This window comes from Chiloscyllium plagiosum, unplaced genomic scaffold, assembly GCF_037043375.1.
Source record: "Chiloscyllium plagiosum isolate Xiang-an unplaced genomic scaffold, Cpla_swu_hap1 HiC_scaffold_15, whole genome shotgun sequence".
Taxonomy (NCBI): Eukaryota; Metazoa; Chordata; class Chondrichthyes; order Orectolobiformes; family Hemiscylliidae; genus Chiloscyllium; species Chiloscyllium plagiosum.
In genome coordinates this window covers 6,439,656-6,463,066 of record NW_028270153.1, presented here as the reverse complement: position 1 = coordinate 6,463,066, position 23,411 = coordinate 6,439,656, and the positions used below count along the sequence as shown (strand labels likewise).

The 23,411-nt window shown below is 45.9% G+C and overlaps 1 protein-coding gene across 1 annotated transcript in view; it reads right to left on the bottom strand.

Annotated features, from left to right (window-relative positions):
* col9a3 (collagen, type IX, alpha 3) overlaps nucleotides 1-23,411 on the bottom strand; it is a 287,297-nt gene that overhangs the window by 18,882 nt on the left and 245,004 nt on the right. The window contains exons 26-29 of the mRNA XM_043710900.2: nucleotides 14,853-14,897; nucleotides 9,440-9,472; nucleotides 8,450-8,596; nucleotides 5,191-5,245 (exon numbers count right to left, since the gene is read on the bottom strand). Of these exons, the coding sequence (XP_043566835.2) occupies nucleotides 5,191-5,245; nucleotides 8,450-8,596; nucleotides 9,440-9,472; nucleotides 14,853-14,897 (280 nt within the window). The remainder of the gene's footprint in view (nucleotides 1-5,190; nucleotides 5,246-8,449; nucleotides 8,597-9,439; nucleotides 9,473-14,852; nucleotides 14,898-23,411) is intronic.

Below are 23,411 nucleotides of genomic sequence, written 5' to 3'. Positions count from 1 at the left end.
TAGGACCAATCCTATATAAGATATACTGATATGTCATCAGGGGGATAAAAGAAGGGGGCAGTTGGATAAAGACCCCTTGCTAACAGCCCTCAGCTCCCGAGAGAGAAATTGGTTCTCACAGTCATCTATGTATCTAAAAATAACAGTACCAACGTTAGAAAAAGGCATTCCTGACAGAAGAAACAACGGAAGAAGGCACAGAACATTCTGGAAAACACGTAACCCAACTATCATTTCGAGAGACTAGGTTCTATTTTTGTTATATGAGTGGGACATATATTTACTGGAGCAGCATGCCATTAGAATCCTGTTTTATTCAGAAATTGTTAGGAGTTAGAAGGGATTTATTTGGTTTGTTAATTGCTCTGTTAATAGTTAACTATTAATTAGCAAAATAAATTATTACCTGTGCATTTTAAAGTGAGTGTCAGGAATTTATTTTAATTAGCCCCTAGAAGGTTGTTGAAAATCAGGTTACAGCACTTTTCATCTGCTTTTTACAGGTTATAGGGTGAGGTGCTCCTCTTTGAGAGTTTTTGTTATAGTTCTCATAGGGAGGTCAACCTCCACTTTATAACGAAATAAAGGTGTCATTTTCAGGCTATTAATACTGGGATGCCACAAAGATTAATGCTGGGGCTTCAACTAGTTGCAATCTATATTAATGTCTTAGATGAAGCGGCTCAGTGTAATGGATCCAAGTTGGTTGACCAGACAAAACTATTTGGGACTACAGGCTTTGAAGAAGACACAGAAAATGCAAAGAGTTATAAATAGGTGAAGTGAGCAGGCAAGAAGGTGGCAGATGGGCTACAATGTGACAAAATATGAGGCTATTCACTTTGGTAGGAACAATTGAAAAACAGAATATATTTTAACTGGGGAGAAAGTATTTAACATTGGTGTTTACAGGGATTTGGATGTCTTAGTACAAGGAACACAGAAAATTAGCATATAGGTACAACAAACTATTAGAAAGGTAAATATTACATTGGTCTTTATTGTGAGAGGATTGGAGAAATTCTTGCAGGAATTGCTTAGTGCTTTAGCCAGGGTATTCCTCAACTAACAGATTCAGATTTGGTCTTCTTGACTAAGAAGTACTTACCTTAAACAAAGTTAAAAATCACACAACATCAGGTTATAGTTCAACAGGTTTAATTGGAAGCACACTAGCTTTCGGAGCGATGCTCCTTCATCAGGTGATAATGGAGGGCTCAATCCTAACACAGAATTTATAGCAAGAATTTGCAGTGTGATGTAACTGAAATTAAACATTGAAAAATTGATTGCCTGTTAAGCCTTTCATCTGTTAGAATACAGTGATAGTTGCACTTCTTTCATGTGTAAATCACAAAACCTTTTTTTAAAAATGATTTGGAGATGCCGGTGTTGGACTGGGGTGTACAAAGTTAAAAATCACACAACACCAGGTTATAGTCCAACAGGTTTAATTGGAAGCATTCTCAAGTACTTTAACAATTGGTGTCATGTTGGTCCAGATACACATACCCTCTCACACACACTCATAATCACTCCCCCCACCACTCACACACACACACACTCACTTGTACACATACTCATATAAATTTGTGTGGTGTATTTGTACTTGCAGAATTACATTTTACTTTGCTCAAAAACTGCATGAATCCATGTCAGATTCAGTAAATCTGTTTTTTAGATTAGAATCAGTCTGACCATTGTGGTAAAGACAGCCTCACAGAGAAAGTATTTAACATTGGTTAAAGCCTCACAGGGAGCTAACACCTTCAACACCTTATCTGGGCAAACATGACACCAATTGTTAAAGTGCACTTGAGAATGTAACTTTTTAAAAACGGTTTGTGATTTACATATGAAAGAACTGAAACCAACATGGTCATTCTAAAAGATGAGAGACTTAACAAACAATCTGGGTTTTTTTTCAATATATAATTTTAGTTACATTACACTGTAAACTTTTGCTATAAACTCTGTGTCTTACAATCTTATTCTCCACAATCACCTGATGAAGGAGCAGTGCTCCGAAAGCTAGTGCTTCCAAATAAACCTGTTGGACTATAAACTGGTGTCATGTGAATTTTAACTTTGCTTTAAACAAGGTGCAGAAAAAGTTCAACGGATTGATTCTTGGGGCAAGAGGGCTGCGCTGTGAGAGGATATCATGTACAACCAATACAGATTTGCTGCCATTTTAGCGAATGAGAGGGGATCTCATTGGGGTCCTGCAGATTCTGGGAAAACTTGACACGATAAAATCTGAGAGGTTGTTTCCTGGCTGGAGAGCTCAGAACGAGGTGCACAATCTGATGATAAAGGGAGGGCTATTTTAAATGAAACAAAGTTTTTTGAATTCAGGCAATTGTGAATCTTTGAAATTCTCTAGGAGAAAGTGAGGACTGCAGATGCTGGAGATCAGAGCTGAAAATGTGTTGCTGGAAAAGCGCAGCAGGTCAGACAGCATCCAAGGATCAGGAGAATCGACATTTCGGGCATGAGCTCATGCCCGAAACGTCGATTCTCCTGCTCCTTGGATGCTGCCTGTCCTGCTTTGTTTGAAATTCTCTACCCCAGATACAAAGTCTACTGAAGACTGAGATCAACTGGTTATTGAAACCTTAAAAGAATTAAGGGATTTGTGGGTAGAGCTGGAAAGTTGAGTTGAAGTGGACTGAATGACATCACAGGTTCTAAAAACAGACAGTACAAGATAGCAGATGATGACACATCCCTCCCAAATCGTCTCAATGCCTTCTATGCTCACTTTGAGCAGAATTTCAATGGAGAGGTAACATCTATTCTGACAGGTCCTGACGAACCAATCCCAACACTCACTGTATCAGAGGTCAGATCAGTTTTCCTTTGTGTGAATCCAAGGAAAGCGATGGGACCAGACGGAATACCAGGCCGTGCACTCAGAGCAGGCGCAGATCAACTGGCAGAGGTCTTCTCAGACATCTTCAACCTCTCCCTGCAGCAGGCCACTGTCCCGGCCTGTTTCAAGAGGGCCAACATCATCCCTGTGCCTAAACAGGCTCATGCAGCATGTCTCAATGACTACCGCCCAGTGGGCCTAACTTCGGTGGGCATGAAGTGCTTTGAAAGGCTGGTCATGGCAATAATCACCTCCAGCCTCCCCACTACTCTTGACCCACTCCAATTTGCCTATTGGAGCAACAGATCCACGTCAGATGCCATATCACTTGCCCTTCACTCCTCCCTAAAAAATCTTGACACCAAGAACAGCTACATAAGAATCCTACTCATTGACTACAGTTCAGCCTTCACCACTATTATCCCCTCGAGACTGATTACTAACCTTACTGATCTTGGACTAAGCCCCACTCTCTGCAACTGGATCCTCAGTTTCCTGACTCACAGGCCACAATCAGTGAAGACTGGGGACAATATTTCATCCTAAGACTCAACACTGGAACCCCACAGAGCTGCATACTCAGCCCTCTACTGTACTCACTGTATACCCATGACTGCGTCACCAAATACCAGACTAATGCCATTTACAAGTTTGCTAATGACACCACCATAGTCGGTCGAATCTCAGATGGCGATGAAACAGACTACAGACAGAGGTGCAAGACCTGGAAAAATGGTGCACTGAGAACAACCTAGCTCTCAATGCTGGCAAAGGAACTCATTATTGACTTTCGGTGGGATGTTACTCATGCCCCCTACACATTAACAGCACAGAGGTGGAATGAGTGGAGAGTGTCAATCTCCTGGCAGTGGTCATCCACAACAAACTTTCTTGGACTCTTCATGTGGACGCACTGGTTACAAAGGCCCAACAACGTCTCTTCTTCCTCAGACAGCTGAGAAAATTTGGCATGACGGCGAATACCCTTGCCAACATTTATATGTGCGCCATCGAGAGCATTCTGTCTGGATGTATCACTAGCTGGTATGGCAACTGTACCATTCAAGATCAAAGACGGTTACGGAGAGGTGAACTCAGCCCGGACAATCACAAAGGCCAACCTCCCATCTATAAAATCCATCTATCAGGCCCGCTGTCAGGGAAAGGCCACCAGCATTCTCAAAGATCCATCCCACCCTGGCAATGTTTTTCTACAACCTCTACCATCGGGGAGAAGGTACAGAAGCCTGAACACACTCACCAGCCGGTTTCAAAACAGTTTCTACCCTACTGTTGTTAGAATACTTAATAGACTCACAAAATCTTAACATTCGCCTGTACCTGTGTTTTGGTTTTTGCCGCTGTTTACCTATTATTTACTATCGATGCTACTTAACTCTGTGATCTTCCTATTGCTCACAACACAAAGCTTTTCACTGTGCCTCGGTACACGTGACAATAAGTTCAATTCAATTCAATTCAATTCAAATGCAAGCGTGATCCTATCAATTAGCGGAGGAAACTCAAGTTCTATGTTGTATTCCAACTTTTGCCTTTTGTCTTGACATCATGGAAAACCATACCGAGAAAGAAATCAGTCGGGCAGAGATCAATTTCATCCCCATTGTATTACAATAAGTGTTCCAATGCAATTATTCATCTGATGACTAAGCTGATTCATAAACTTAAATTTAAGGTATTCACACCTTTATATATTACAAATGACATGGAATTTACAGGACCCAAACAGGCCATTCATTTGTCCTGTGATACCATTTATTCCCTATTCAAATGTCCTCCCAGCTTATTCTATCTCACACTATAAATTACATTCCATATTCCAATGTATATTTAGCTCACTATTGACTTCAACTACTCCACATTGTAATGAGTTCCACACTTTAACCAGTCTCTAAGTAAAGAGGATTCTCTCACTTTTAAGAAAATGTGTTACCCCACTAAGTGTGAACTTATATTCATTTTACAATCTGGGGGTGGGGGAGGTGACACTGCTTTCAATCTGGGGGTGGGGGAGAACTGACTAATGTACCATAACTGAGTGTGGAATGATGAATATTCCTTATGCAAGGTTAATTAATTAATTGAACCAAATGGTCAACTTCTGATGAAGGGTAATCAGAATTGAAATGTTAACTCTGTTTCTCTCTTCACAGATGGTGCAAGCTCTGCTGAACCTCTCTAACACTTTCTGATTTTGTTTCAGATTTCCAGCATTCACAGTTCTTTGGTTTATTTGAGTGGCCAATTGCTTCTCCTGTTTTCTACATTTCCATGTTTCCTTATCACAAACTCACCACTGATCAGGCTGTGACAGAGTTCCCGGATCTGTTGCTCACTTGCAAGTTTTCCCTGTGGATGAGTGAGAAAAAAGCATATCATTTGATGAACATAAATCTGGAAAAGAGAACTAAGGAGTGTTATGGACCAGGCCAGACCTCCTCAAAATATTTCAAGAAAGTAGCCCAGACCCTAAGTCGGTTCGGGTGTTTTAAGTAGGTGTAACGTCGATATTCCAGGAGGGATGCAGCTCGCCCAATCACTTCGTTTTAAACAAGGCAGAATTTATTTGCAAGATTGAAACACACAAGAGAACAGAATACTGAATAACTTAATCTATTCGAAAAAAAATTTAATGATGCTGTTCCAAATACTTGCAACAATCCGATAAACACTCCTTGGCACAAAAGGTAAAATCAAACCCAGAGTCTGACAAGAGAGAAGTCAGAGACAGGGAGGGTCAGCATGGTCCTGCTTCTCTCGGGTCCAGCAGCTTCACAACTGACTGCCTGCTTTCAGTGAACAGCCAAACCAAACTAAACCAGAGAAAAGCTGAGCTGGGAGAACTGGCCACTCCCCTTTCATTGTACAAGTGTTTCTTTTCAACTTTAAAGCCTTTATCCTGAGGCAGTATCTGTTAGCCATAATCAAATTGGCCTTAAAACCCTTCAACTCAGATTATAAGGTGAGATGCTCCTCTTTGGGTTTTTGGTTTAAGTTCTCAGAGAGCGACTAATCTTCACTTTATAATGAAATAAGTGTGTCATTTTCAGGCTATTAATACTGGGATGCCACAAAGATTAATGCTGGGGCTTCAACTAGTTGCAATCTATATTAATGTCTTAGATGAAGCGGCTCAGTGTAATGGATCCAAGTTGGTTGACGAGACAAAACTATTTGGGACTACAGGCTTTGAAGAAGACACAGAAAATGCAAAGAGTTATAAATAGGTGAAGTGAGCAGGCAAGAAGGTGGCAGATAGACTATAATTTGACAAAATATGAGGCTATTCACTTTGGTACAAAAAATTGAAAAATAGGATATATTTTAGCTAGGAAGAAAGTATATAACATTGGTGTTTACAGGGATTTGCTTGGCTTAGTACAAGGACCACAGAAAATTAGTATACAGGTACATCAAACTATTAGAAAGGTAAATATTACATTGGTCTTTATTGTGAGAGGATTGGAGAAATTTTTGCAGCAATTGCTTAGTGCTTTAGCCAGGATATTCCTGGAGTATCAGGTTCAGACTTGGTCGCCTTCAGGAAGATGTACCTGCCTTAAACAATACAAGATTATGCACCTAGTTCTGAGCTCTCCAGCCAGGAAACAACCTCTCAGATTTTACCCTGTCAAGTTTTTTCAGAATCTATAGGACCCAATAAGATCCCCCCTCATTCTCCGAAACTCCAGCAAGTCTGGATTGATTGTATATGATATGCCCTCACAGCACAGCCCTCTTACCCAAGAATCAGTCCAGTGAACTTTTTCGGAGTTTGTGTCTTTTACGACCTCTCTGAACAAAAGTCAAGGACACTATAACATGTTAAAGGAGCAGCATCATCAAAGGAGGAATATGGAGTCATACACACCACCAACTTAGATTGGCTCAAGGTGATATGAACATCTGGTAAATAAGGATAAAGTCTCCATAGTCTTACCAGACCATAGCACTATTCTCTCATTAGAGAGAGGGGATTGATGGTGATGTAACCAAAGGAGGTCACCATGCCTCAGGCGAGGGGAGAGGTTGAGGAGGAGAGTCGTTCATGGTACCCTCGGTCACTGTGGAAAGTGAACCCATGCTGTTGTTGTCACTCTGCATCACAAACCAGCCAAATGAGCTAACTGACCTCCCATGTAAAAGTAATTTAATAATACAGACATCCAACTTATCATTCTGGCATATTATTAATTTACTCTGTATGTTACATGGTTTAAATCAAGCTACTAGGGTGCTGCTGTCCCACGATCACCTGTTGTCAGATTAATACAAATTAAGAAGCATCAAAGGGAAGATTTATAACCCAATTTGGAGAGAAGTTGTCAGGGTTAGCTTGATAATAACCAGGGAAAAGTGTCAATATCAACAAACATGAAAATTCATCCCAGTTTTAAGAGACCACTTAAATTCAGTTGGGATGCAGTTTCAGAATCTTCTGGGATGGGAGATTGACAAGGTGATGAATTTAGAATTAATGGGCTGAGAACAAACTGCCTGATGTTGTTAAAATGTGTTCCTGAGATTGTTCCAGTAAAATTACTGGCAATTAAACTACAGTGTAGCTTGGGCTGGTGGGGGGAGGTGATTTTAAACAGGGAACTGTTGTGTTATGAACTGCACTGCCTGAAAGTATGCTGGAATTAGGTTTAATAATAACTTTTATAAATGAACTGGATAAATACTTAAACAGTAACAACTTGCATTTATACAGCACTTCTTGTGTTGTAAAATGCTCCTAGGCTCTTCACAGAAGAGTTAGCAGAAAGATAATTGGCACAGAGCCATAAACAGGGCTAGTAGAAAAGGTTGAAATCAACTAGGTGTAAGTGAGGACTGCAGATGCTGGAGATCAGAGTCTAGATTAGAGTGTTGCTGGAAAAGCACAACAGGTCAGGCAGCATCTGAGGAGCAGGAAAATTGACGTTTCAGGCAAAAGCCCTTCATCAGGAAATGATGCCCTTCCTGATGAAGGGCTTTTGCCTGAAACGTCGACTTTTCTGCTCCTCAGATGCTGCCTGACCTGTTGTGCTTTTCCAGCACCACTCTGATCTCTATTGTAGAAAAGGTGGCAACAGAGTTAAAGTGACTCAAAGAGTGAATAGTGGAGAGCCAGGGAATCTTAGGGTCTAAGCGGCTGACAGCTGAGCCTTCAGTTGTGAACAGCACAACACTGGAAACGGACAAGAGGCCAGACTTGATGGAAACCAGGGAATTCAAATTGTTTGAAAACAGGAGTAGAACTTGGAAACAAAAACGTGAAGTGGAAAATAAAGATGAAAAGACAGAGGTGTGAGGCAAGAGAAAGGGGACCACGTCTAATTGCACAGCTTCATCATGTCACAATGGGCTGAATGGCCTCCTTCAGGGCTGTATGATCTTTTCTTGCTCATGAAGCTGCCTCATGTCAGGTATGTGTGGGGTGGAGAGTTACCAGGAAAGTTGCTGCATGAAGTGGCTCAGATTCACTGTCCACAACATAAGACCAACAGGAAAGTTACAGCTAAAACTGCCCATGTTCCATTCCCTGGGATTTCTCAAGACAATACTCACAGGAGAACCTGGTTTTCCAGAAGTTCCGGGGATGCCACGCTCTCCGGCTATACCCACTGGCCCAGGAGGACCAGGAACACCATCTGTCCCAGGAACCCCAGCTGGACCAGGGTTCCCCTTGGGCCCCACCTCACCACGAACTCCTGGCTGCAAACATCAGGAAGACAAAAACAAAAACGAATCAATAATTTGGCTCGTGTTGCACACGATCGGGTTAAAGGTCAGATATCAAGTTAGTGTTAAATAACTGTCAGCTGCAAACTGACCAATTGAATAAGTGCAAGTGGATGCTTTCCCTTGTGCTCCTTTCTCTCTCCCTTTCTCCCCCTCCCAAAGAATACTGTCTTTTCATTAAAGAAGAGTGACATCAGACTCAAGTAACATTCGCTCTGTTGTTTCTCTCTCCACAAGTCCTGCCAGATCTGCTGAGTTTCTCCAGCAATCTTTCTGTTGGTTTCTGCCTTTTTGTTGGGTCCAGTGAGAGGCTGTTTGCTGACATGACCTTTACAGCTTACAGCTGCCTGACAGAAATGTCTGCTGTAAACACAGGGAGAATGGTGGCAGTGATGTGGAGGTTCCGGTGTTGAACTGGGCTGGACCAAGTCAGAAGTCACACCACACCAGGTTATAGTTCAACTGGTTTATTTGAAATCACAAGCTTTCGGAGCAGCTTGTGATTTCAAATAAACCTGTTGAATTATAACCTGGCATCATGTGACTTCTAACTTTGGGGAGAATGGGGCAACTTAGCATTTCCATCTGCCATCCAATGGTCAGTCCAGTGTGAGTGTCAGCTGGGCCTGTAACTGAGTGAGCAGCTCACGCGCCTGGTTACAGGTGGACTTTGTTCCAAAAACAACATTTCTCCTGAATATGATGTCAGAACCATTTGCGAGGTTTGTAGTTGGTGTGGCAATGCTCATCAGGAGGCGCTTGACTTTAAACCTACTGTCCCCAAAGCTGCCAGTTGATTTCTCTGATGACGCTTACCTCTCCCTTCTGTCCCTGTGGTCCTGGCTGACCCTAAAAGGGGGCAGAACAAAGATGGTTAAAGATTCAATTCGGAAAGGTCTTCCATCAGTACAGCTCTCTGTCCTGATGGCAATCGCTATGGTGCATTCAGTAACTGTGGTCACTCTCTGGCTAAAGGTGATTCCACACCCAGCTGAATATCCAGGCAACTGTATCCCTAACACTTCACAGAAAGAAAAGTCAAATTCTAAAAAGGGCCTCAAGTTCCATGTCAGAACAAGGGAGAAGTGTGTATACACACACACACACACACACACACACACACCTCCAGCTATTGCTACACAGATTGCATTAGGCAGTGCTGAGGAACCCAAACCATCTGAAGGGTTGGTGTTGCATGTGGCACAACACTGTCTCCCTTTATCTCCTCAGTCTGCCAATGCACTGTGTGTCTGACCCATTGACCCTGGGGGAATGACAAGGGAGCCAATAGCAAAACCTGACTCTAGTTGTCCTAACCTTCACTCCGCCTCTCAGTAGAGATTCCCATTCCACTGCTCTCAGAAAGAGCAGAAAGCTGAAAGCCTGTCCCCACAAACGTTCCTGAAAAGCCCCAAAGTGAGAAACATTCAAGACAAAGCCTTTTCCAAAGTGAGACTTCCCTGTTCACAGCGACCTCAAGGCAAATTTGCACTTTGCTCATCCTCATGAGTTCCATCAGCCTCCATTTGGGTTTTGTTTGCACAGATGTCCCAGATACCACCCTCAGTCACTCAGTATCATATTACTGCAACCAGCAATCTATCTCTTCTCACATTCCAGCAGGACCTCATGATCTGATTACAGCAATCATCGACAATCACTCACTAATGAGAGGGTCGATCTAGGAAATTCCGTGTCTCTAGTCCTGGGATCTGTGGGGCCTGGTGTGGCTGATGAGCCTGATCCCAGAGCCCCATCTCCGACCCACAGATTGGGATGGGTGTTTCCGGGATTTTGGATTGGTCCTTGGCCTCAAGTTCATTGTCATTCCTATCTCGGGATCATTTTCCATCTTTCCTCTCGATCGCGACTGTTCTCAAAGTATTGGGCCCCTCTGGACAGGAGTTTCCTCCAATTTGGTTTCTCCTGAGGAAGGGTCTCCCAAACATTGATATAAGACCATAAGATATAGAATTAGGCCATTCAGTCCAACAGGTCTGCTAGCCATTTAATCATGGCTATTTTTGTTTCTCAGCCCCATTGTCCTGCTTTCTTCCCGTAACTCTTGATCCCCTTACTAATCAACAGTCTGTCCATCTCTGTCTTAAATGCACTCAATGACTTGAATTCCATAGCCTCTTGTGGCAGTGCGGTCCTTAATTACACTGCACTCTGGCTGAAGAAGTTCATCCTCATGGCAGTTCTAAAGGGTCGTCCCTTCACTCTGAGGCTGTGCCCTCAGGTCCCAGTCTCTTCCACTAGTGAAAACATTTTCTCCACAGCCACTCTATCCAGGCTTCTCAGAATTCAAAATCTATCAAAGAGAGCTCCCTCACCCTTCTAAACTCCATCCAGTATAGACCCCAAAGTTCTCAACCGCTCCTCATATGACAAGTCCGTCATCCCCAGGATTGTTCTTCTATAGCTCCTCTGGGCCCCTCTATCTTCCTTAGATACGGGCCCAATGTTCAAATATGATCTGACCAGAACCTTACACATCCTCAGCAGTACATTTCTGCTCTTGTATTCTAGCCCTCTTGAAATGAATGTTAACGTTGCATTTGCTTTCCAAATTGCGACCTGAACCTTCATGTTAACATTAAGAGAATCCTGATGAAGGATTTTCAAGTCCCTTTGCATTTCAAAGGGACTGAAGCCTTTCCTTATTTAGAAAATAGTCAATATCTTTATTCTTACTTCCAAAGTGCACAACCTCACACTTTCCCATATTATATTCCACCTGCCACTTCTTTGCCAATTCTCCTAGCCCATTAACTTTCTTTATTAAATAGACATCCCTACAGTGTGGAAACAGGCCCCTCAGCCCAACAAGTCCAAACCGATCCTCCAAAGAGTAACCCACCCAGAATCATTCCCCTAAATTTACCCCTGACCAATGCACCCCACCTGCACATCCCTGAACACTATGGGCAATTTAGCATGGCCAATTCACCTATAACCTGCACATCTTTGGACTGTGGGAGGAAACCAGAGCACCCGGAGGAAACCCATGCAGAATCGAGGAGAATGTCCAAACTCCACACAGTCATCCGAGGCTGGAATCGAACCTGGGTCTCTGGTGCTGTGAGGCAACAGTGCTAACCACTGAGCCACCATTCCACCTTCTGCAGCCTTTTTGCCTCCTCAATACTACTTGCCTCTCCACCTATTGTTGTGTCATCTGCCCTCAGTTCCTTTGTCCATCATTAATGTATAATGTCACCTCTGTTGCATTTCCTGAGGGAAGCCTTCAGGGAGCCTTTGAAATGTTTCCTTTGTCCTCCATTTATTTGAGTACCTTCCATTGAGTTGGGGAAGGATGGTGTCCTTTGGCGATTGGAACTCAGGTGTCCTAACGACATGGCCAGGCCAGAGAAGCACGTTTTGGATAATCATTGCCCTGGTGCTGGTGCTGTTCACTGTTTCAATGTTGCTGATGTCAGCTCACTTGTCCTCCCAGCTCAATGTCTCAAACAATGTTGATGGTGGTTCTTAAGGTTTGTGAGGTGGTGTCAATATGTAGTCCAAGTTTTGGGGCCACGTGGAAGACTCAGAAGGGTGTAAAGTAGCCATAGTCCTACCAGACTACAGAGCTACTCTCTCATTAGAGAGAAGTGACTGGTGGTGGTTTAACCAGAGGGACACCATGCCTCAGGTGAGGGAAGAGGTTAAGAAGGAGAATCTGTCGTGGTAACCTCAGCTGGTGTGGGGATTGGACTCAAGTTGTTGGCGTTACTCTGCATCACAAACCAGCCATCCAGCCAACTGAGCTTGCCAAGTTCCAAGAAGGAAAACTGCCTTATACCTACATTTGGGATGGAACCAGAAATTGGTAAAGGACGTGAATCTTCTTGAAGTCGAAGCTGAAACCAATTCTTCAGTAAGCGTCCACAATAACGTTATGGGAGGCTTGAAGATTCTCTTCAAAGAACAAAGATGCCGCTGTCATCCACATACTGAAGTTCCACAAGCGAGGTCAGTGTTGTTTTCCTCTTGGATTTCAAACAGTTGAGCTTGAAAGGATTTCTGCCCCATCGGGTAGACATTGTCCACACTGATAGGAAACTTGTTCTTGACAAGGTGAAGAATAATACCAAAACAAAAATGGCTGGAAAAGCTCAACAGGTCTGGCAGCACCTGTAGAGAGAATTCGGAGTGAATTTTTTGAGTCCAATGACCCTTCCTGAGAAGTGAGTTTTCCATTTCTGAAGAAGGGTCACTGGACCCGAAACGTTAATTCTGACTTCTCTCCACAGGTGAGCCAGACCTGCTGAGCTTTTCCAGCCATTTTTGTTTCTGATTTCCAGCGTCTGCAGTTATTTCGGTTTTTACATGAGGAATGGTGATGGTGAAGATGGAGACAAGGATGAGGGTGATGACACATCTCTGCTTGGCCCCTGTCTTAACCTGAAAGGCTTCTCTGATATTACCATTGGTAAGGACCATCACCGATATCAAGTTGTGAAGGTGGTGGAGGATGTTGACGAGTTCCACTGGACAGACAGTCATAGAGTCATAGAGATGTACAGCATGGAAACAGACCCTTTGGTCCAACCTGTCCATGCTGACCAGACATCCCAACCTAATCTAGTCCCACCTGCCATTACCTGGCCCATATCCCTCCAAACCCTTCCTATTCATATACCCATCCAAATGCCACTTAAATGTTGCAATTGCACCAGCCTCCACCACATCCTCTCCATACACGTACCACTCTCTGCGTGAAAAGGTTGCCCTGTAGGTCTCTTTTATATCTTTCCTCTCTCACCCTAAACCTATGCCCTCTAGTTCTGGACTCCCCCACCCCAGGGAAAAGACTTTGTCTATTTATCCACGCCCCTCATAATTTTGTAATCCTCTATAAGGTCACCCCTCAGCCTCTGATGCTCCAGGGAAAATAGCCCAGCGAGTTCAGACTCTCCCTGCAGCTCAAATCCTCCAACCCTGGCAACATCCTTGTAAATCTTTTCTGAACTCTTTCAAGTTTCACAACATCTTTCCGATAGGAAGGAGATCAGAATTGCACGCAATATTCCAACAGTGGCCTAACCAATGTCCTGTACAGCCACAACATGACCTCCCCACTCCTGTACTCAATACTCTGACCAATAAAGGAAAGCATACCAAATACCTTCTTCACTGTCCTATCTACCTGCAATTTACTTTCAAGGAGCTATGAACCTGCACTCCAAGGTCTCTTTGTTCAGCAATACTCCCTAGGACCTTACCATTAAGTGTATAAGTTCTGCTAAGATTTGCTTTCCCAAAATGCAGCACCTCGCATTTATCTGAATTAAACTCCATCTGCCACTTCTCAGCCCATTGGCCCATCTGGTCCAGATCCTGTTGTAATCTGAGGTAACCTTCGTCGCTGTCCACTACACCTCCAATTTTGGTGTCACCTGCAAACTTATTAACTGTACATCTTATGCTCGTATCGAGTCTTTCACGGGATCCTCCCCAGTACTTCCTGATTGAGCCAAAAGCCTTGGTCAGATCAATGAGGGCTATGCAGAATGGGCTAATTTTGTTCTGGCAATATCTCATTATCATATTGCGACCAGTAGCTCATTACTGTACAACCATTTACATCTCATTATTATAATATAACTGGCATGTCACAAATATTTCACTGTCAGCAGCACCTTACTGTAAATAACTCACTGATATGTAGCATTCAGCACCTTGTATGTTGACAGGGGAAATGTGTAGAGGTTCTTTCCCTCTTGTGGGAGAGTCCGGGGCCAGAGGGCATCATCTCAGAGTAAGGGGGTCACCTTACTCTCAGAGGGGAGTGAGGCAGTGGAATTCTTTACCACAATGGGCTGTTGAGGCTGGGTCACTGGGTGCATTCAGGTTTGAGATAGATTGTTAATCAGTAAGGGAGTCGGGGTTCTGGGGAAAAGGCGGAAAAGTGAAATTGAGGCTTATCAGACCAGCTGTGATCTTACTGAGTGATGGAGCAGGCTCGATGGGCTGGATGGCCTCCTACTGCTCCTACATTTGATGGCCTTATATTCATTATATCACAGTGAATTATCGGATGATGATCAGACTGGACAGGCAGGTGAATCTGTAACCAGACCATGTAACTGAGAGAGCTGGCAGCAATTATTGCTACTCTATGGCAGAGGGTGATATTGAGTTGTCAGCTGTGATCAGTATCTGTGAATAACAGGGCTTGCCAAATCAAAAAAAAATTCTGAGCTCATGGTAGACTTTAACTCACCATTTCTCCTTTTTCTCCTGGAAGTCCATCAGAACCTGCAAGTCCCTGTAAAATAGTAAATACAATCGAGGTTAATTAATGCTTAAAGAACAGAATGTTAGCTGCATTCCCAGAGTTAAATAAAACATAGCTCAGAGAATATTAGAGCTAGTGTAGTTTGTTTAGAACATAGAACATAGAACAGTACAGCACAGAACAGGCCCTTCAGCCCACAATGTTGTGCCAACCATTGATCCTCATGTATGCACCCTCAAATTTCTGTGACCATATGCATGTCCAGCAGTCTCTTAAATGTCCCCAATGACCTTGCTTCCACAACTGCTGCTGGCAACGCATTCCATGCTCTCACAACTCTCTGTGTAAAGAACCTGCCTCTGACATCCCCTCTATACTTTCCACCAACCAGCTTAAAACTATGACCCCTCGTGTTAACAATTTCTACCCTGGGAAATAGTCTCTGGCTATCGACTCTATCTATACCTCTCATTATCTTATACACCTCAATTAGGTCCCCTCTCCTTTTCTCCAATGAAAAAAGTCTGAGCTCAGTCGACCTCTCTTCGTAAGATAAGCCCTCCATTCCAGGCAGCATCCTGGTAAACCTCCTCTGAACCCTCTGCAAAGCATCCACATCTTTCCTATAATAGGGCAACCAGAACCGGATGCAGTATTCCAAGTGCGATCTAATCAAAGTTTTATAGAGCTGCAACAAGACCTCACGACTCTTAAACTCAATCCCCCTGGTAATGAAAGCCAAAACACCATATGCTTTCTTAACAACCCTGACCACTTGGGTGGCCATTTTAAGGGATCAATGTACCTGCACACCAAGATCCCTCTGTTCCTCTACACTGCCAAGAATCCTATCCTTAATCCTATACTCAGCTTTCAAGTTCGACCTTCCAAAATGTATCACCTCGCATTTATCCAGGTTGAACTCCCATCTGCCACCTCTCAGCCCATCTCTGCATCCTGTCAATGTCCCGCTGCAGCCTACAACAGCCCTCTATACTGTCAATGACACCTCCAACCTTTGTGTCGTCTGCAAACTTGCTGACCCATCCTTCAATCCCCTCATCCAAGTCATTAATAAAAATTACAAACAGTAGAGACCCAAGAACAAATCCCTGTGGAACACCACTCACTGCTGACTTCCAGGCAGAATACTTTCCTTCCACTACCACTCGATGTCTTCTGTCGACCAGCCAATTCTGTATCCAGTCAGCTAAATTTCCCTGTATTCCATTCCTCCTGACCTTCTGAATGAGCCTACCATGGGGAACCTTATCTGAATGGCCTTGCTGAAGTCCATATACACCACATCCACCGCTCGACCCTCATCAACTTGTCTAGTAACATCCTCAAAGAACTCAATAAGATTCGTGAGGCATGACCTGCCCCTCACAAAGCCTTGTTGACTGCCTTTAATCAAGCCATGCTCTTCCAGACGGTCAAATCCTATCCCTCAGAATCCTTTCTAACACCTTGCAGATGACAGACATGAGACTGACTAGTCTGTAATTGCCAGGGATTTCCCTATTTCCTTTCTTGAAGAGAGGAATTACATTTGCCTCCCTCCAGTCCTCCGGTACGACTCCGGTGGAGAGCGAGGATGCAAAGATCTTCGCAAGCAGCGAAGCAATCACATTTCTCGTTTCCCAAAGCAGCCGAGGACAAATCTGGTCTGGCCCTGGCGACTTGTCAATCTTAATGTTTGTCAAAATTTTCAGCACATCATCTTCCTCAATCTCTATCTGTTCCAGCATGCCTACCTGATCCTCAATGGTTTCATTCACTACAAGGTCCTTTTCTTTAGTAAAGACAGAAGCAAAAAACTGATTTAGGGCTTCCCCTCCCTCCTCAGACTCTATAAACAAGTTCCCTATGCTATCCCCGATCGGCCCTACTCTTTCTTTGATCATTCTCTTATTCCTCACATAAGTGTAAAATGCCTTTGGATTCTCTCTAATCCTTCCTGCCAAGTCTTTTTTGTGCTCCATTCTTGCTCTCGTCAGACCAGTTTTGAGCTCCTTCCTCGCCTGCCTGTAATCCTCTAGAGCTGAGCAAGACCCTTGCTTCCTCCACCTTATGTAAGCCGCCTTCTTTCTTTTGATGAGAAGCTCCTCGGCTCTCATCATCCAAGGTTCCTTTATCTTACCCCTTCTTGCCTGTCTCAGAGGAACACATTTGTGCATCACTCGCAACAACTGTTCCTTAAACAGTCTCCACATGTCTATAGTGCCCTTTCCATGGAACAATTGCTCCCAGTCCATGCTTCCCACCTCACATCTGATAGCATCATAGTTTCCTTTTCCTCAATTAAATATCCTCCCATTGTGCCTGCTTCTCTCCTTCTCCATAGCTATGTAGAATATGAGGCAGTTGTGGTCACTATCACCAAAATGCTCTCCCACCGCAAGATCTGATACCTGCCCCGGCTCATTACCGAGCACCAAATCCAAAATGGCCTCTCCCCTTGTCAGCTTGTCAACGTACTGAGTTAGGAAACCCTCCTGAACACACCTTACAAAAACAGCTTCTTCCAAACCATCTGCTCGAAGGAGGTTCCAATCAATATTGGGAAAGTTAAAGTCACCCATTACAACAACCCTAGTACATTCACACTTTTCCAAAATCTGCTGACCTATGCTTTCTTCAATCTCCCTGCTGATATTGCTTGCTTGAAGGCTGATGGCAAGTTATGGAAATAGACAGTAGCTTATATGACAGGGGGACAGTTAGGCTCCATCTCCTTGTTGACCCGCTGCCAAATTTTCTGGTTTGATTCTGAAAGGGCTGTAGACTCGCAATGTCCTAATTGAGGGAATTCCAGGATTTTGATCCAGCAACAGTGAAGAAATGCCGATATGTTTCCAAGTCAGGATGGTGAGTGGCTTGAAGTGGAACTTGCAAGGGGTGGTGTTCCCATGTATCTGCTGCCCTTGCCCTTCTAGATGGAAGTGGTCTTGGGTTAGGAACGTGCAGTCTGAGGAACTTTGGTGAGTTTCTGCAGTGCATCTTGTGGTTAGTACACACTGCTGCTACTGAGTGTCAGTGGTGGAGGGAGTGGATGTTTGTGGATGTGGTGCCAATCACGCGGCTGCTTTGTCCCAGATGGTGTCAAGCTTCCTGAATGTTGTTGGAGCTGCCCCCATCCAGGCAAGTGGGGCTGTTAAGGCCCCATCACACTCCTGACTTGTGCTTTGTAGATGATGGACAGGCTTTGGGGAGTCAGGAGGTGAGTTACTTTTTAGATTAGATTAGATTACATTACAGTGTGGAAACAGGCCCTTCGGCCCAACAAGTCCACACCGACCCGCCGAAGCGAAACCCACCCATACCCCTACATTTACCCCTTACCTAACACTACGGGCAATTTAGCATGGCCAATTCACCTGACCCTGCACATCCTTTTTTGGACTGTGGGAGGAAAACGGAGCACCCGGAGGAAACCCACGCAGACACGGGGAGAACGTGCAAACTCCACACAGTCAGTCGCCTGAGGCGGGAATTGAACCCGGGTCTCAGGCGCTGTGAGGCAGCAGTGCTAACCACTGTGCCACCGTGCTGACTTGTTGCTGTATTCTTAGCCTCTTGCCTGCTCTTGTATCCATAGTAGTTATACAGCTAATCCAGTTGAGTTTCTGGTCAAGAGTAACCCCAGAATATTGATAGTGGGAAATTCAATGATGGTAACACCATTGAATGACAAAGGGATGGGGATAGATAGATGTCTCTTATTGGTGATGGACAATGCCTGGCATTTGTGTGGCATGAATGTTACTTGCCATGCCAGCCCAAGCCTGGATATTGTTCAGGTTTCGATCATAGACTGCTTCAGTGTCTGAGGGGTCACAAATGATGCTGAATATTGTGCAATGATTGGCAAACATTCCCACTTCTGACCTTATGGTGGAGGGAAGGTCATTGATGAAGCAGCTGAAGATGGTTGGGCCTAGGACATTATCCTGAGGAACTCCTGCAGAGATGTCCTGGGGCTGAGATCACTGACTCCCAACCACCATGGTCCTTTTGAGCTCCTTTTGGTTGGTCGATGGGAGGGATGAATCCAGTAGGTGACCAAGAGGAATGGAAGGGAGTGGGGGGGCTGGGAAGGGAGTCGGGGGAAGGGAAGAGGGGTTATTTGAAATTGGAGAACTCAATGTTGAGTCCTCTGGGCTGTAGGCTGCCCTCCAGAGGTTGTTCCTCCAATTTGTGGTTTGATTCGCTGTGGCATGGAGGAGGCCAAGGACGGTCATGTTGGAAAGGGAGTGGGAAGGGAAACTAAAATGGCCGGTAACTGGGAGATCGGGTTGGCTCCTGTGGGCCCGGCTGAGATGCTCGGTGAACCATTCCCTAAGTTTACATTCGGTTCCCCCCGATGTAGAGAAGACCACATCGGGAGCACATTGGTTGGAGCAGAGGCAGGTGAACCTCAGTCTCACCTGGAAGGACTGTTTGGGGCCCTGGATGTAGGTGAGGGGGTGGTGTACCAGCAGGTTTTGCATCTTTTCTGGTTGCAGGGGAAGGTACCTCGGGGGGGGGGTCAGTGGGGACAGTGGTGCAAACCAAGGATGTCGAAGGGAACGGTCCTTGCAGAAGGCAGAGAGGGGAGGGGAGGGGAAGATGTTCTTGGTGGTGGGATTTGGTTGGAGTTGGTGGAAGTATTTAAGGATGATATGCTGGATGTGGAGACTGGTGGAGTGGTAAGTGAGGACAAGGGGAACTCTTCTTATTGCGTTTGGAGGGGGGAGGTTTAGAGCAGTGGAGTGGGGAATGGAGGTGGTGTGGTGGAGGGCTGTCTGGATGACAGAGGTGGGAAAAGCACATTGGTCGAAATAGGTGGGATGCTTAGGAGTGGAATGTCTCCTCATCCGAGTGGAATTTGGAAAAGGGTATGGAGTTCTTGCAGGATACTGGGTGGGAAGAGGTATAGTCCAGGTAGTTGTGAGAGTCTGTGGGTTTATAGTAAATGTCCAACTGGAGACTGTCACCAGAGATGGAAATGGAGAGGTCAAGAAAGGGGAGGGAGGTGTCTGAGACGGACCAAGTGAATTTAAGGGCAGGCTAGAAGTTGTGGGTGAAGTCGATGAACTGCTCCAGTTCAGCCTGGGTGCAGGACGCTGCACTGATACAGTCATCGATGTAACAACGGAAGAGTTGGGGCACAGTGCCTGTGTAGGTACTGAAGAGGGATGTTCAACATAGCCGACAAAGCTGGGGCCCATCCGGATGCCTATGGACACCCCCTGGATTTGAAGGAAATGGGAAGAGTTAAGGGAAAAGTTATTGAGGGTGAGGACTAGTTCATTGAGGTGGAGGAGGGTATTGGTGGAGGGGAAATGGATGGGTCTGTTGGAGAGGAAGAAGCAGAGACCATCCTTGTGGGGTATGGTTGTGTATATCCATTGTGAAGATCAAGCGCTGGGGGCCGGGGAACTGGAAGTTGCTGAAGGGATGGAGGGTGGGGTTGGTGTCACGGATGTAGGTTGGAAGTGCCTGAACCAAAGGGGGAGAGGGTGGAGGCAAAGGTTCAAGCAACCCACCCTTCACCTATCCATGTCGTAAATAATCCAACCTTTGTGAAATCTCTATTGCAAATTAATCCTTCGAGTCTAGTCATCATTCTGGCAAATCTATTAAAATTATAAATTAAATGAAGTCACTAGCTCAATCTAAAAGGCAATGGAGATCTTTAGCTCCAAAACTACAAACCCATTTCCCTCACACTCCCTCAGAGAGGCTTTGGTTGATATTATATTCTCACAATGAACCCGAATATCCCTGAGACTTCCCTCAGAGAGAACAAACTGAGATTGGAGTCAACAAAATGTAGAGCTGGAAAGGCACGGCAGGTCAGGCAGCATCGGAGGAGCAGGAGAGTCGACATTTTGCTTCAGGACCCTTCATCAGGACTCCTCAGCATCATGGAGTGTGTAAACTTTATTGATGTGTGGGTGCAGGGGAATGAAGGGGAGTTCTTTGCTGAGGACTGATTGTTCACCCTCAGTGAGGGGGAGGTCTGGGCTGGGGGGAATGGTCAATAACCAGCAGGGCTTGGGGCTGGGGCTCAGTGTTCAGCTGGAGTTGGGAGTGGGGGTGGACACTGCTTCTCAAATGGGTATGTGTCACGTGGGTGTCAGCGGTCATCACTTGATTGGCATAATGTTTGGCAGCATCAGCGGGATTGGCATGTTCAGTGGCATCAGTGAAAGTGATGTTGTCGTTGGTGTCCCATGATGAAGGGTCCTGACCCGAAACGACTCTCCTGCTCCTCTGATGCTGCCTGACCTGCTGTACCTTTCCTGCTCCATATTTTATCGACTCTGACTTCCAGCATCTGCCGTCCTTACCATTTCCAAAACTGGACTTTGCAGGATTTGAAGATAGAGTTGGGATAATGTTGAGAACAGCCCAGCAGAAAGATCACGTTTAAATTAAATTTCTTTCAGTGCTTGAGCTCTCTAACCAAATTTTGGAAAAAGCTGTATAATCAGAAGATCAGTCCTCAGCAGAGGCCTCACCTTCATTCCCCTATGCTCTCGGATTAATGAGTTCAACACGCGGCGTGACATCGAACAATTCTTCCGCCGCTTTCACCTCCGTGCCCACTTCTTTAACCAAGACTCTCGCCCACCCTCTGACGACCCCTTCTCCCACCTCCAACACACCCCATCCACCTGGACACCCCGTGCTGGCCTCCTACCTGCCCTCGACCTCTTCATAGCCAACTGCCGCCGCGATATTAACCGCTACCTGAACTCCCCCACCCCTCTCACCCACTCCAACCTCTCACCCTCGGAACGCGCAGCCCTCCACTCCCTCCGTTGTAACCCTAACCTCACTATCAAACCAGCAGACAAGAGAGGCGCGGTAGTAGTTTGGCGCACCGACCTCTACACCGCTGAGGCCAAACGCCAGCTCGCAGATACCTCCTCCTACTGCCCCCTTGACCATGACCCCACCCCCCACCACCAAACCATCATCTCCCAGACCGTCCATAACTTCATCACCTCAGGGGACCTCCCATCCACCGCCTCCAACCTCATAGTCCCACAACCCTGCACCGCCCGCTTCTACCTCCTGCCCAAAATCCACAAACCTGACTGCCCCGGACGACCCATCGTCTCAGCCTGCTCCTGCCCAACCGAACTCATCTCTGCATACCTCGACACGATCCTGTCCCCCTTAGTCCAAGAACTCCCCACCTACGTTCGGGACACCACCCATGCCCTCCACCTGCTCCATGATTTGCGCTTCCCCGGTCCCCAACGCCTTATTTTCACCATGGACATCCAGTCCCTGTACACCTCCATCCCCCATCACGAAGGACTCAAAGCCCTCCGCTTCTTTCTTTCCCGCCGTACCGACTAGTACCCTTCCACTGACACCCTCCTTCGACTGACTGAACTGGTCCTCACCCTGAACAACTTCTCTTTCCAATCCTCCCACTTCCTCCAAATGAAAGGAGTAGCCATGGGCACCCGCATGGGCCCCAGCTATGCCTGCCTCTTCGTAGGATATGTGGAACAATCCATCTTCCGCAACTACACTGGCCCCACCCCCCACCTTTTCCTCCGCTACATCGATGACTGTATCGGCGCCGCCTCGTGCTCCCACAAGGAGGTTGAACAGTTCATCCACTTCACCAACACCTTCCACCCCGACCTCAAATTCACCTGGACAGTCTCAGATTCCTCCCTCCCCTTCCTCGACCTTTCTATTTCTATCTCAGGCGACCGAATCAACACGGACATCTACTACAAACCGACCGACTCCCACAGCTACCTGGACTACACCTCCTCCCATCCTGCCCCCTGTAAAAACGCCATCCCATTCTCCCAATTCCTTCGTCTCCGCCGCATCTGCTCCCAGGAGGACCAGTTCCAAAAACGCACAACCCAGATGGCCTCCTTCTTCAAGGACCGCAATTTCCCCCCCGACGTGGTCGACGGTGCCCTCCACCGCATCTCTTCCACTTCCCGCTCCTCCGCCCTTGAACCCCGCCCCTCCGACCGCCACCAGGACAGAACCCCACTGGTCCTCACCTACCACACCACCAATCTCCATGTACAGCGCATCATCCGCCGTCATTTCCGCTACCTCCAAACGGACCCCACCACCAAGGATATATTTCCCTCCCCTCCCCTATCAGCTTTCCGTAAAGACCACTCCCTCCGTGACCCCCTCGTCAGATCCACACCCCCCACCAACCCAACCTCCACTCCCGGCACCTTCCCCTGCAACCGCAGGAGGTGCAAGACTTGCGCCCACACCTCCCCCCTCACCTCCCTCCAAGGCCCCAAAGGAAACTTCCATATCCGCCACAGATTCACCTGCACCTCCACACACATTATCTATTGCATCCTCTGCACCCGATGTGGCCTCCTCTATATCGGGGAGACAGGCCGGCTACTTGCGGAGCGTTTCAGAGAACACCTCTGGGACACCCGGACCAACCAACCCAACCACCCTGTGGCTCAACATTTCAATTCTCCCTCCCACTCCACCAAGGATATGCAGTTCTTTGGACTCCATCGCCAGACCACAACAACATGA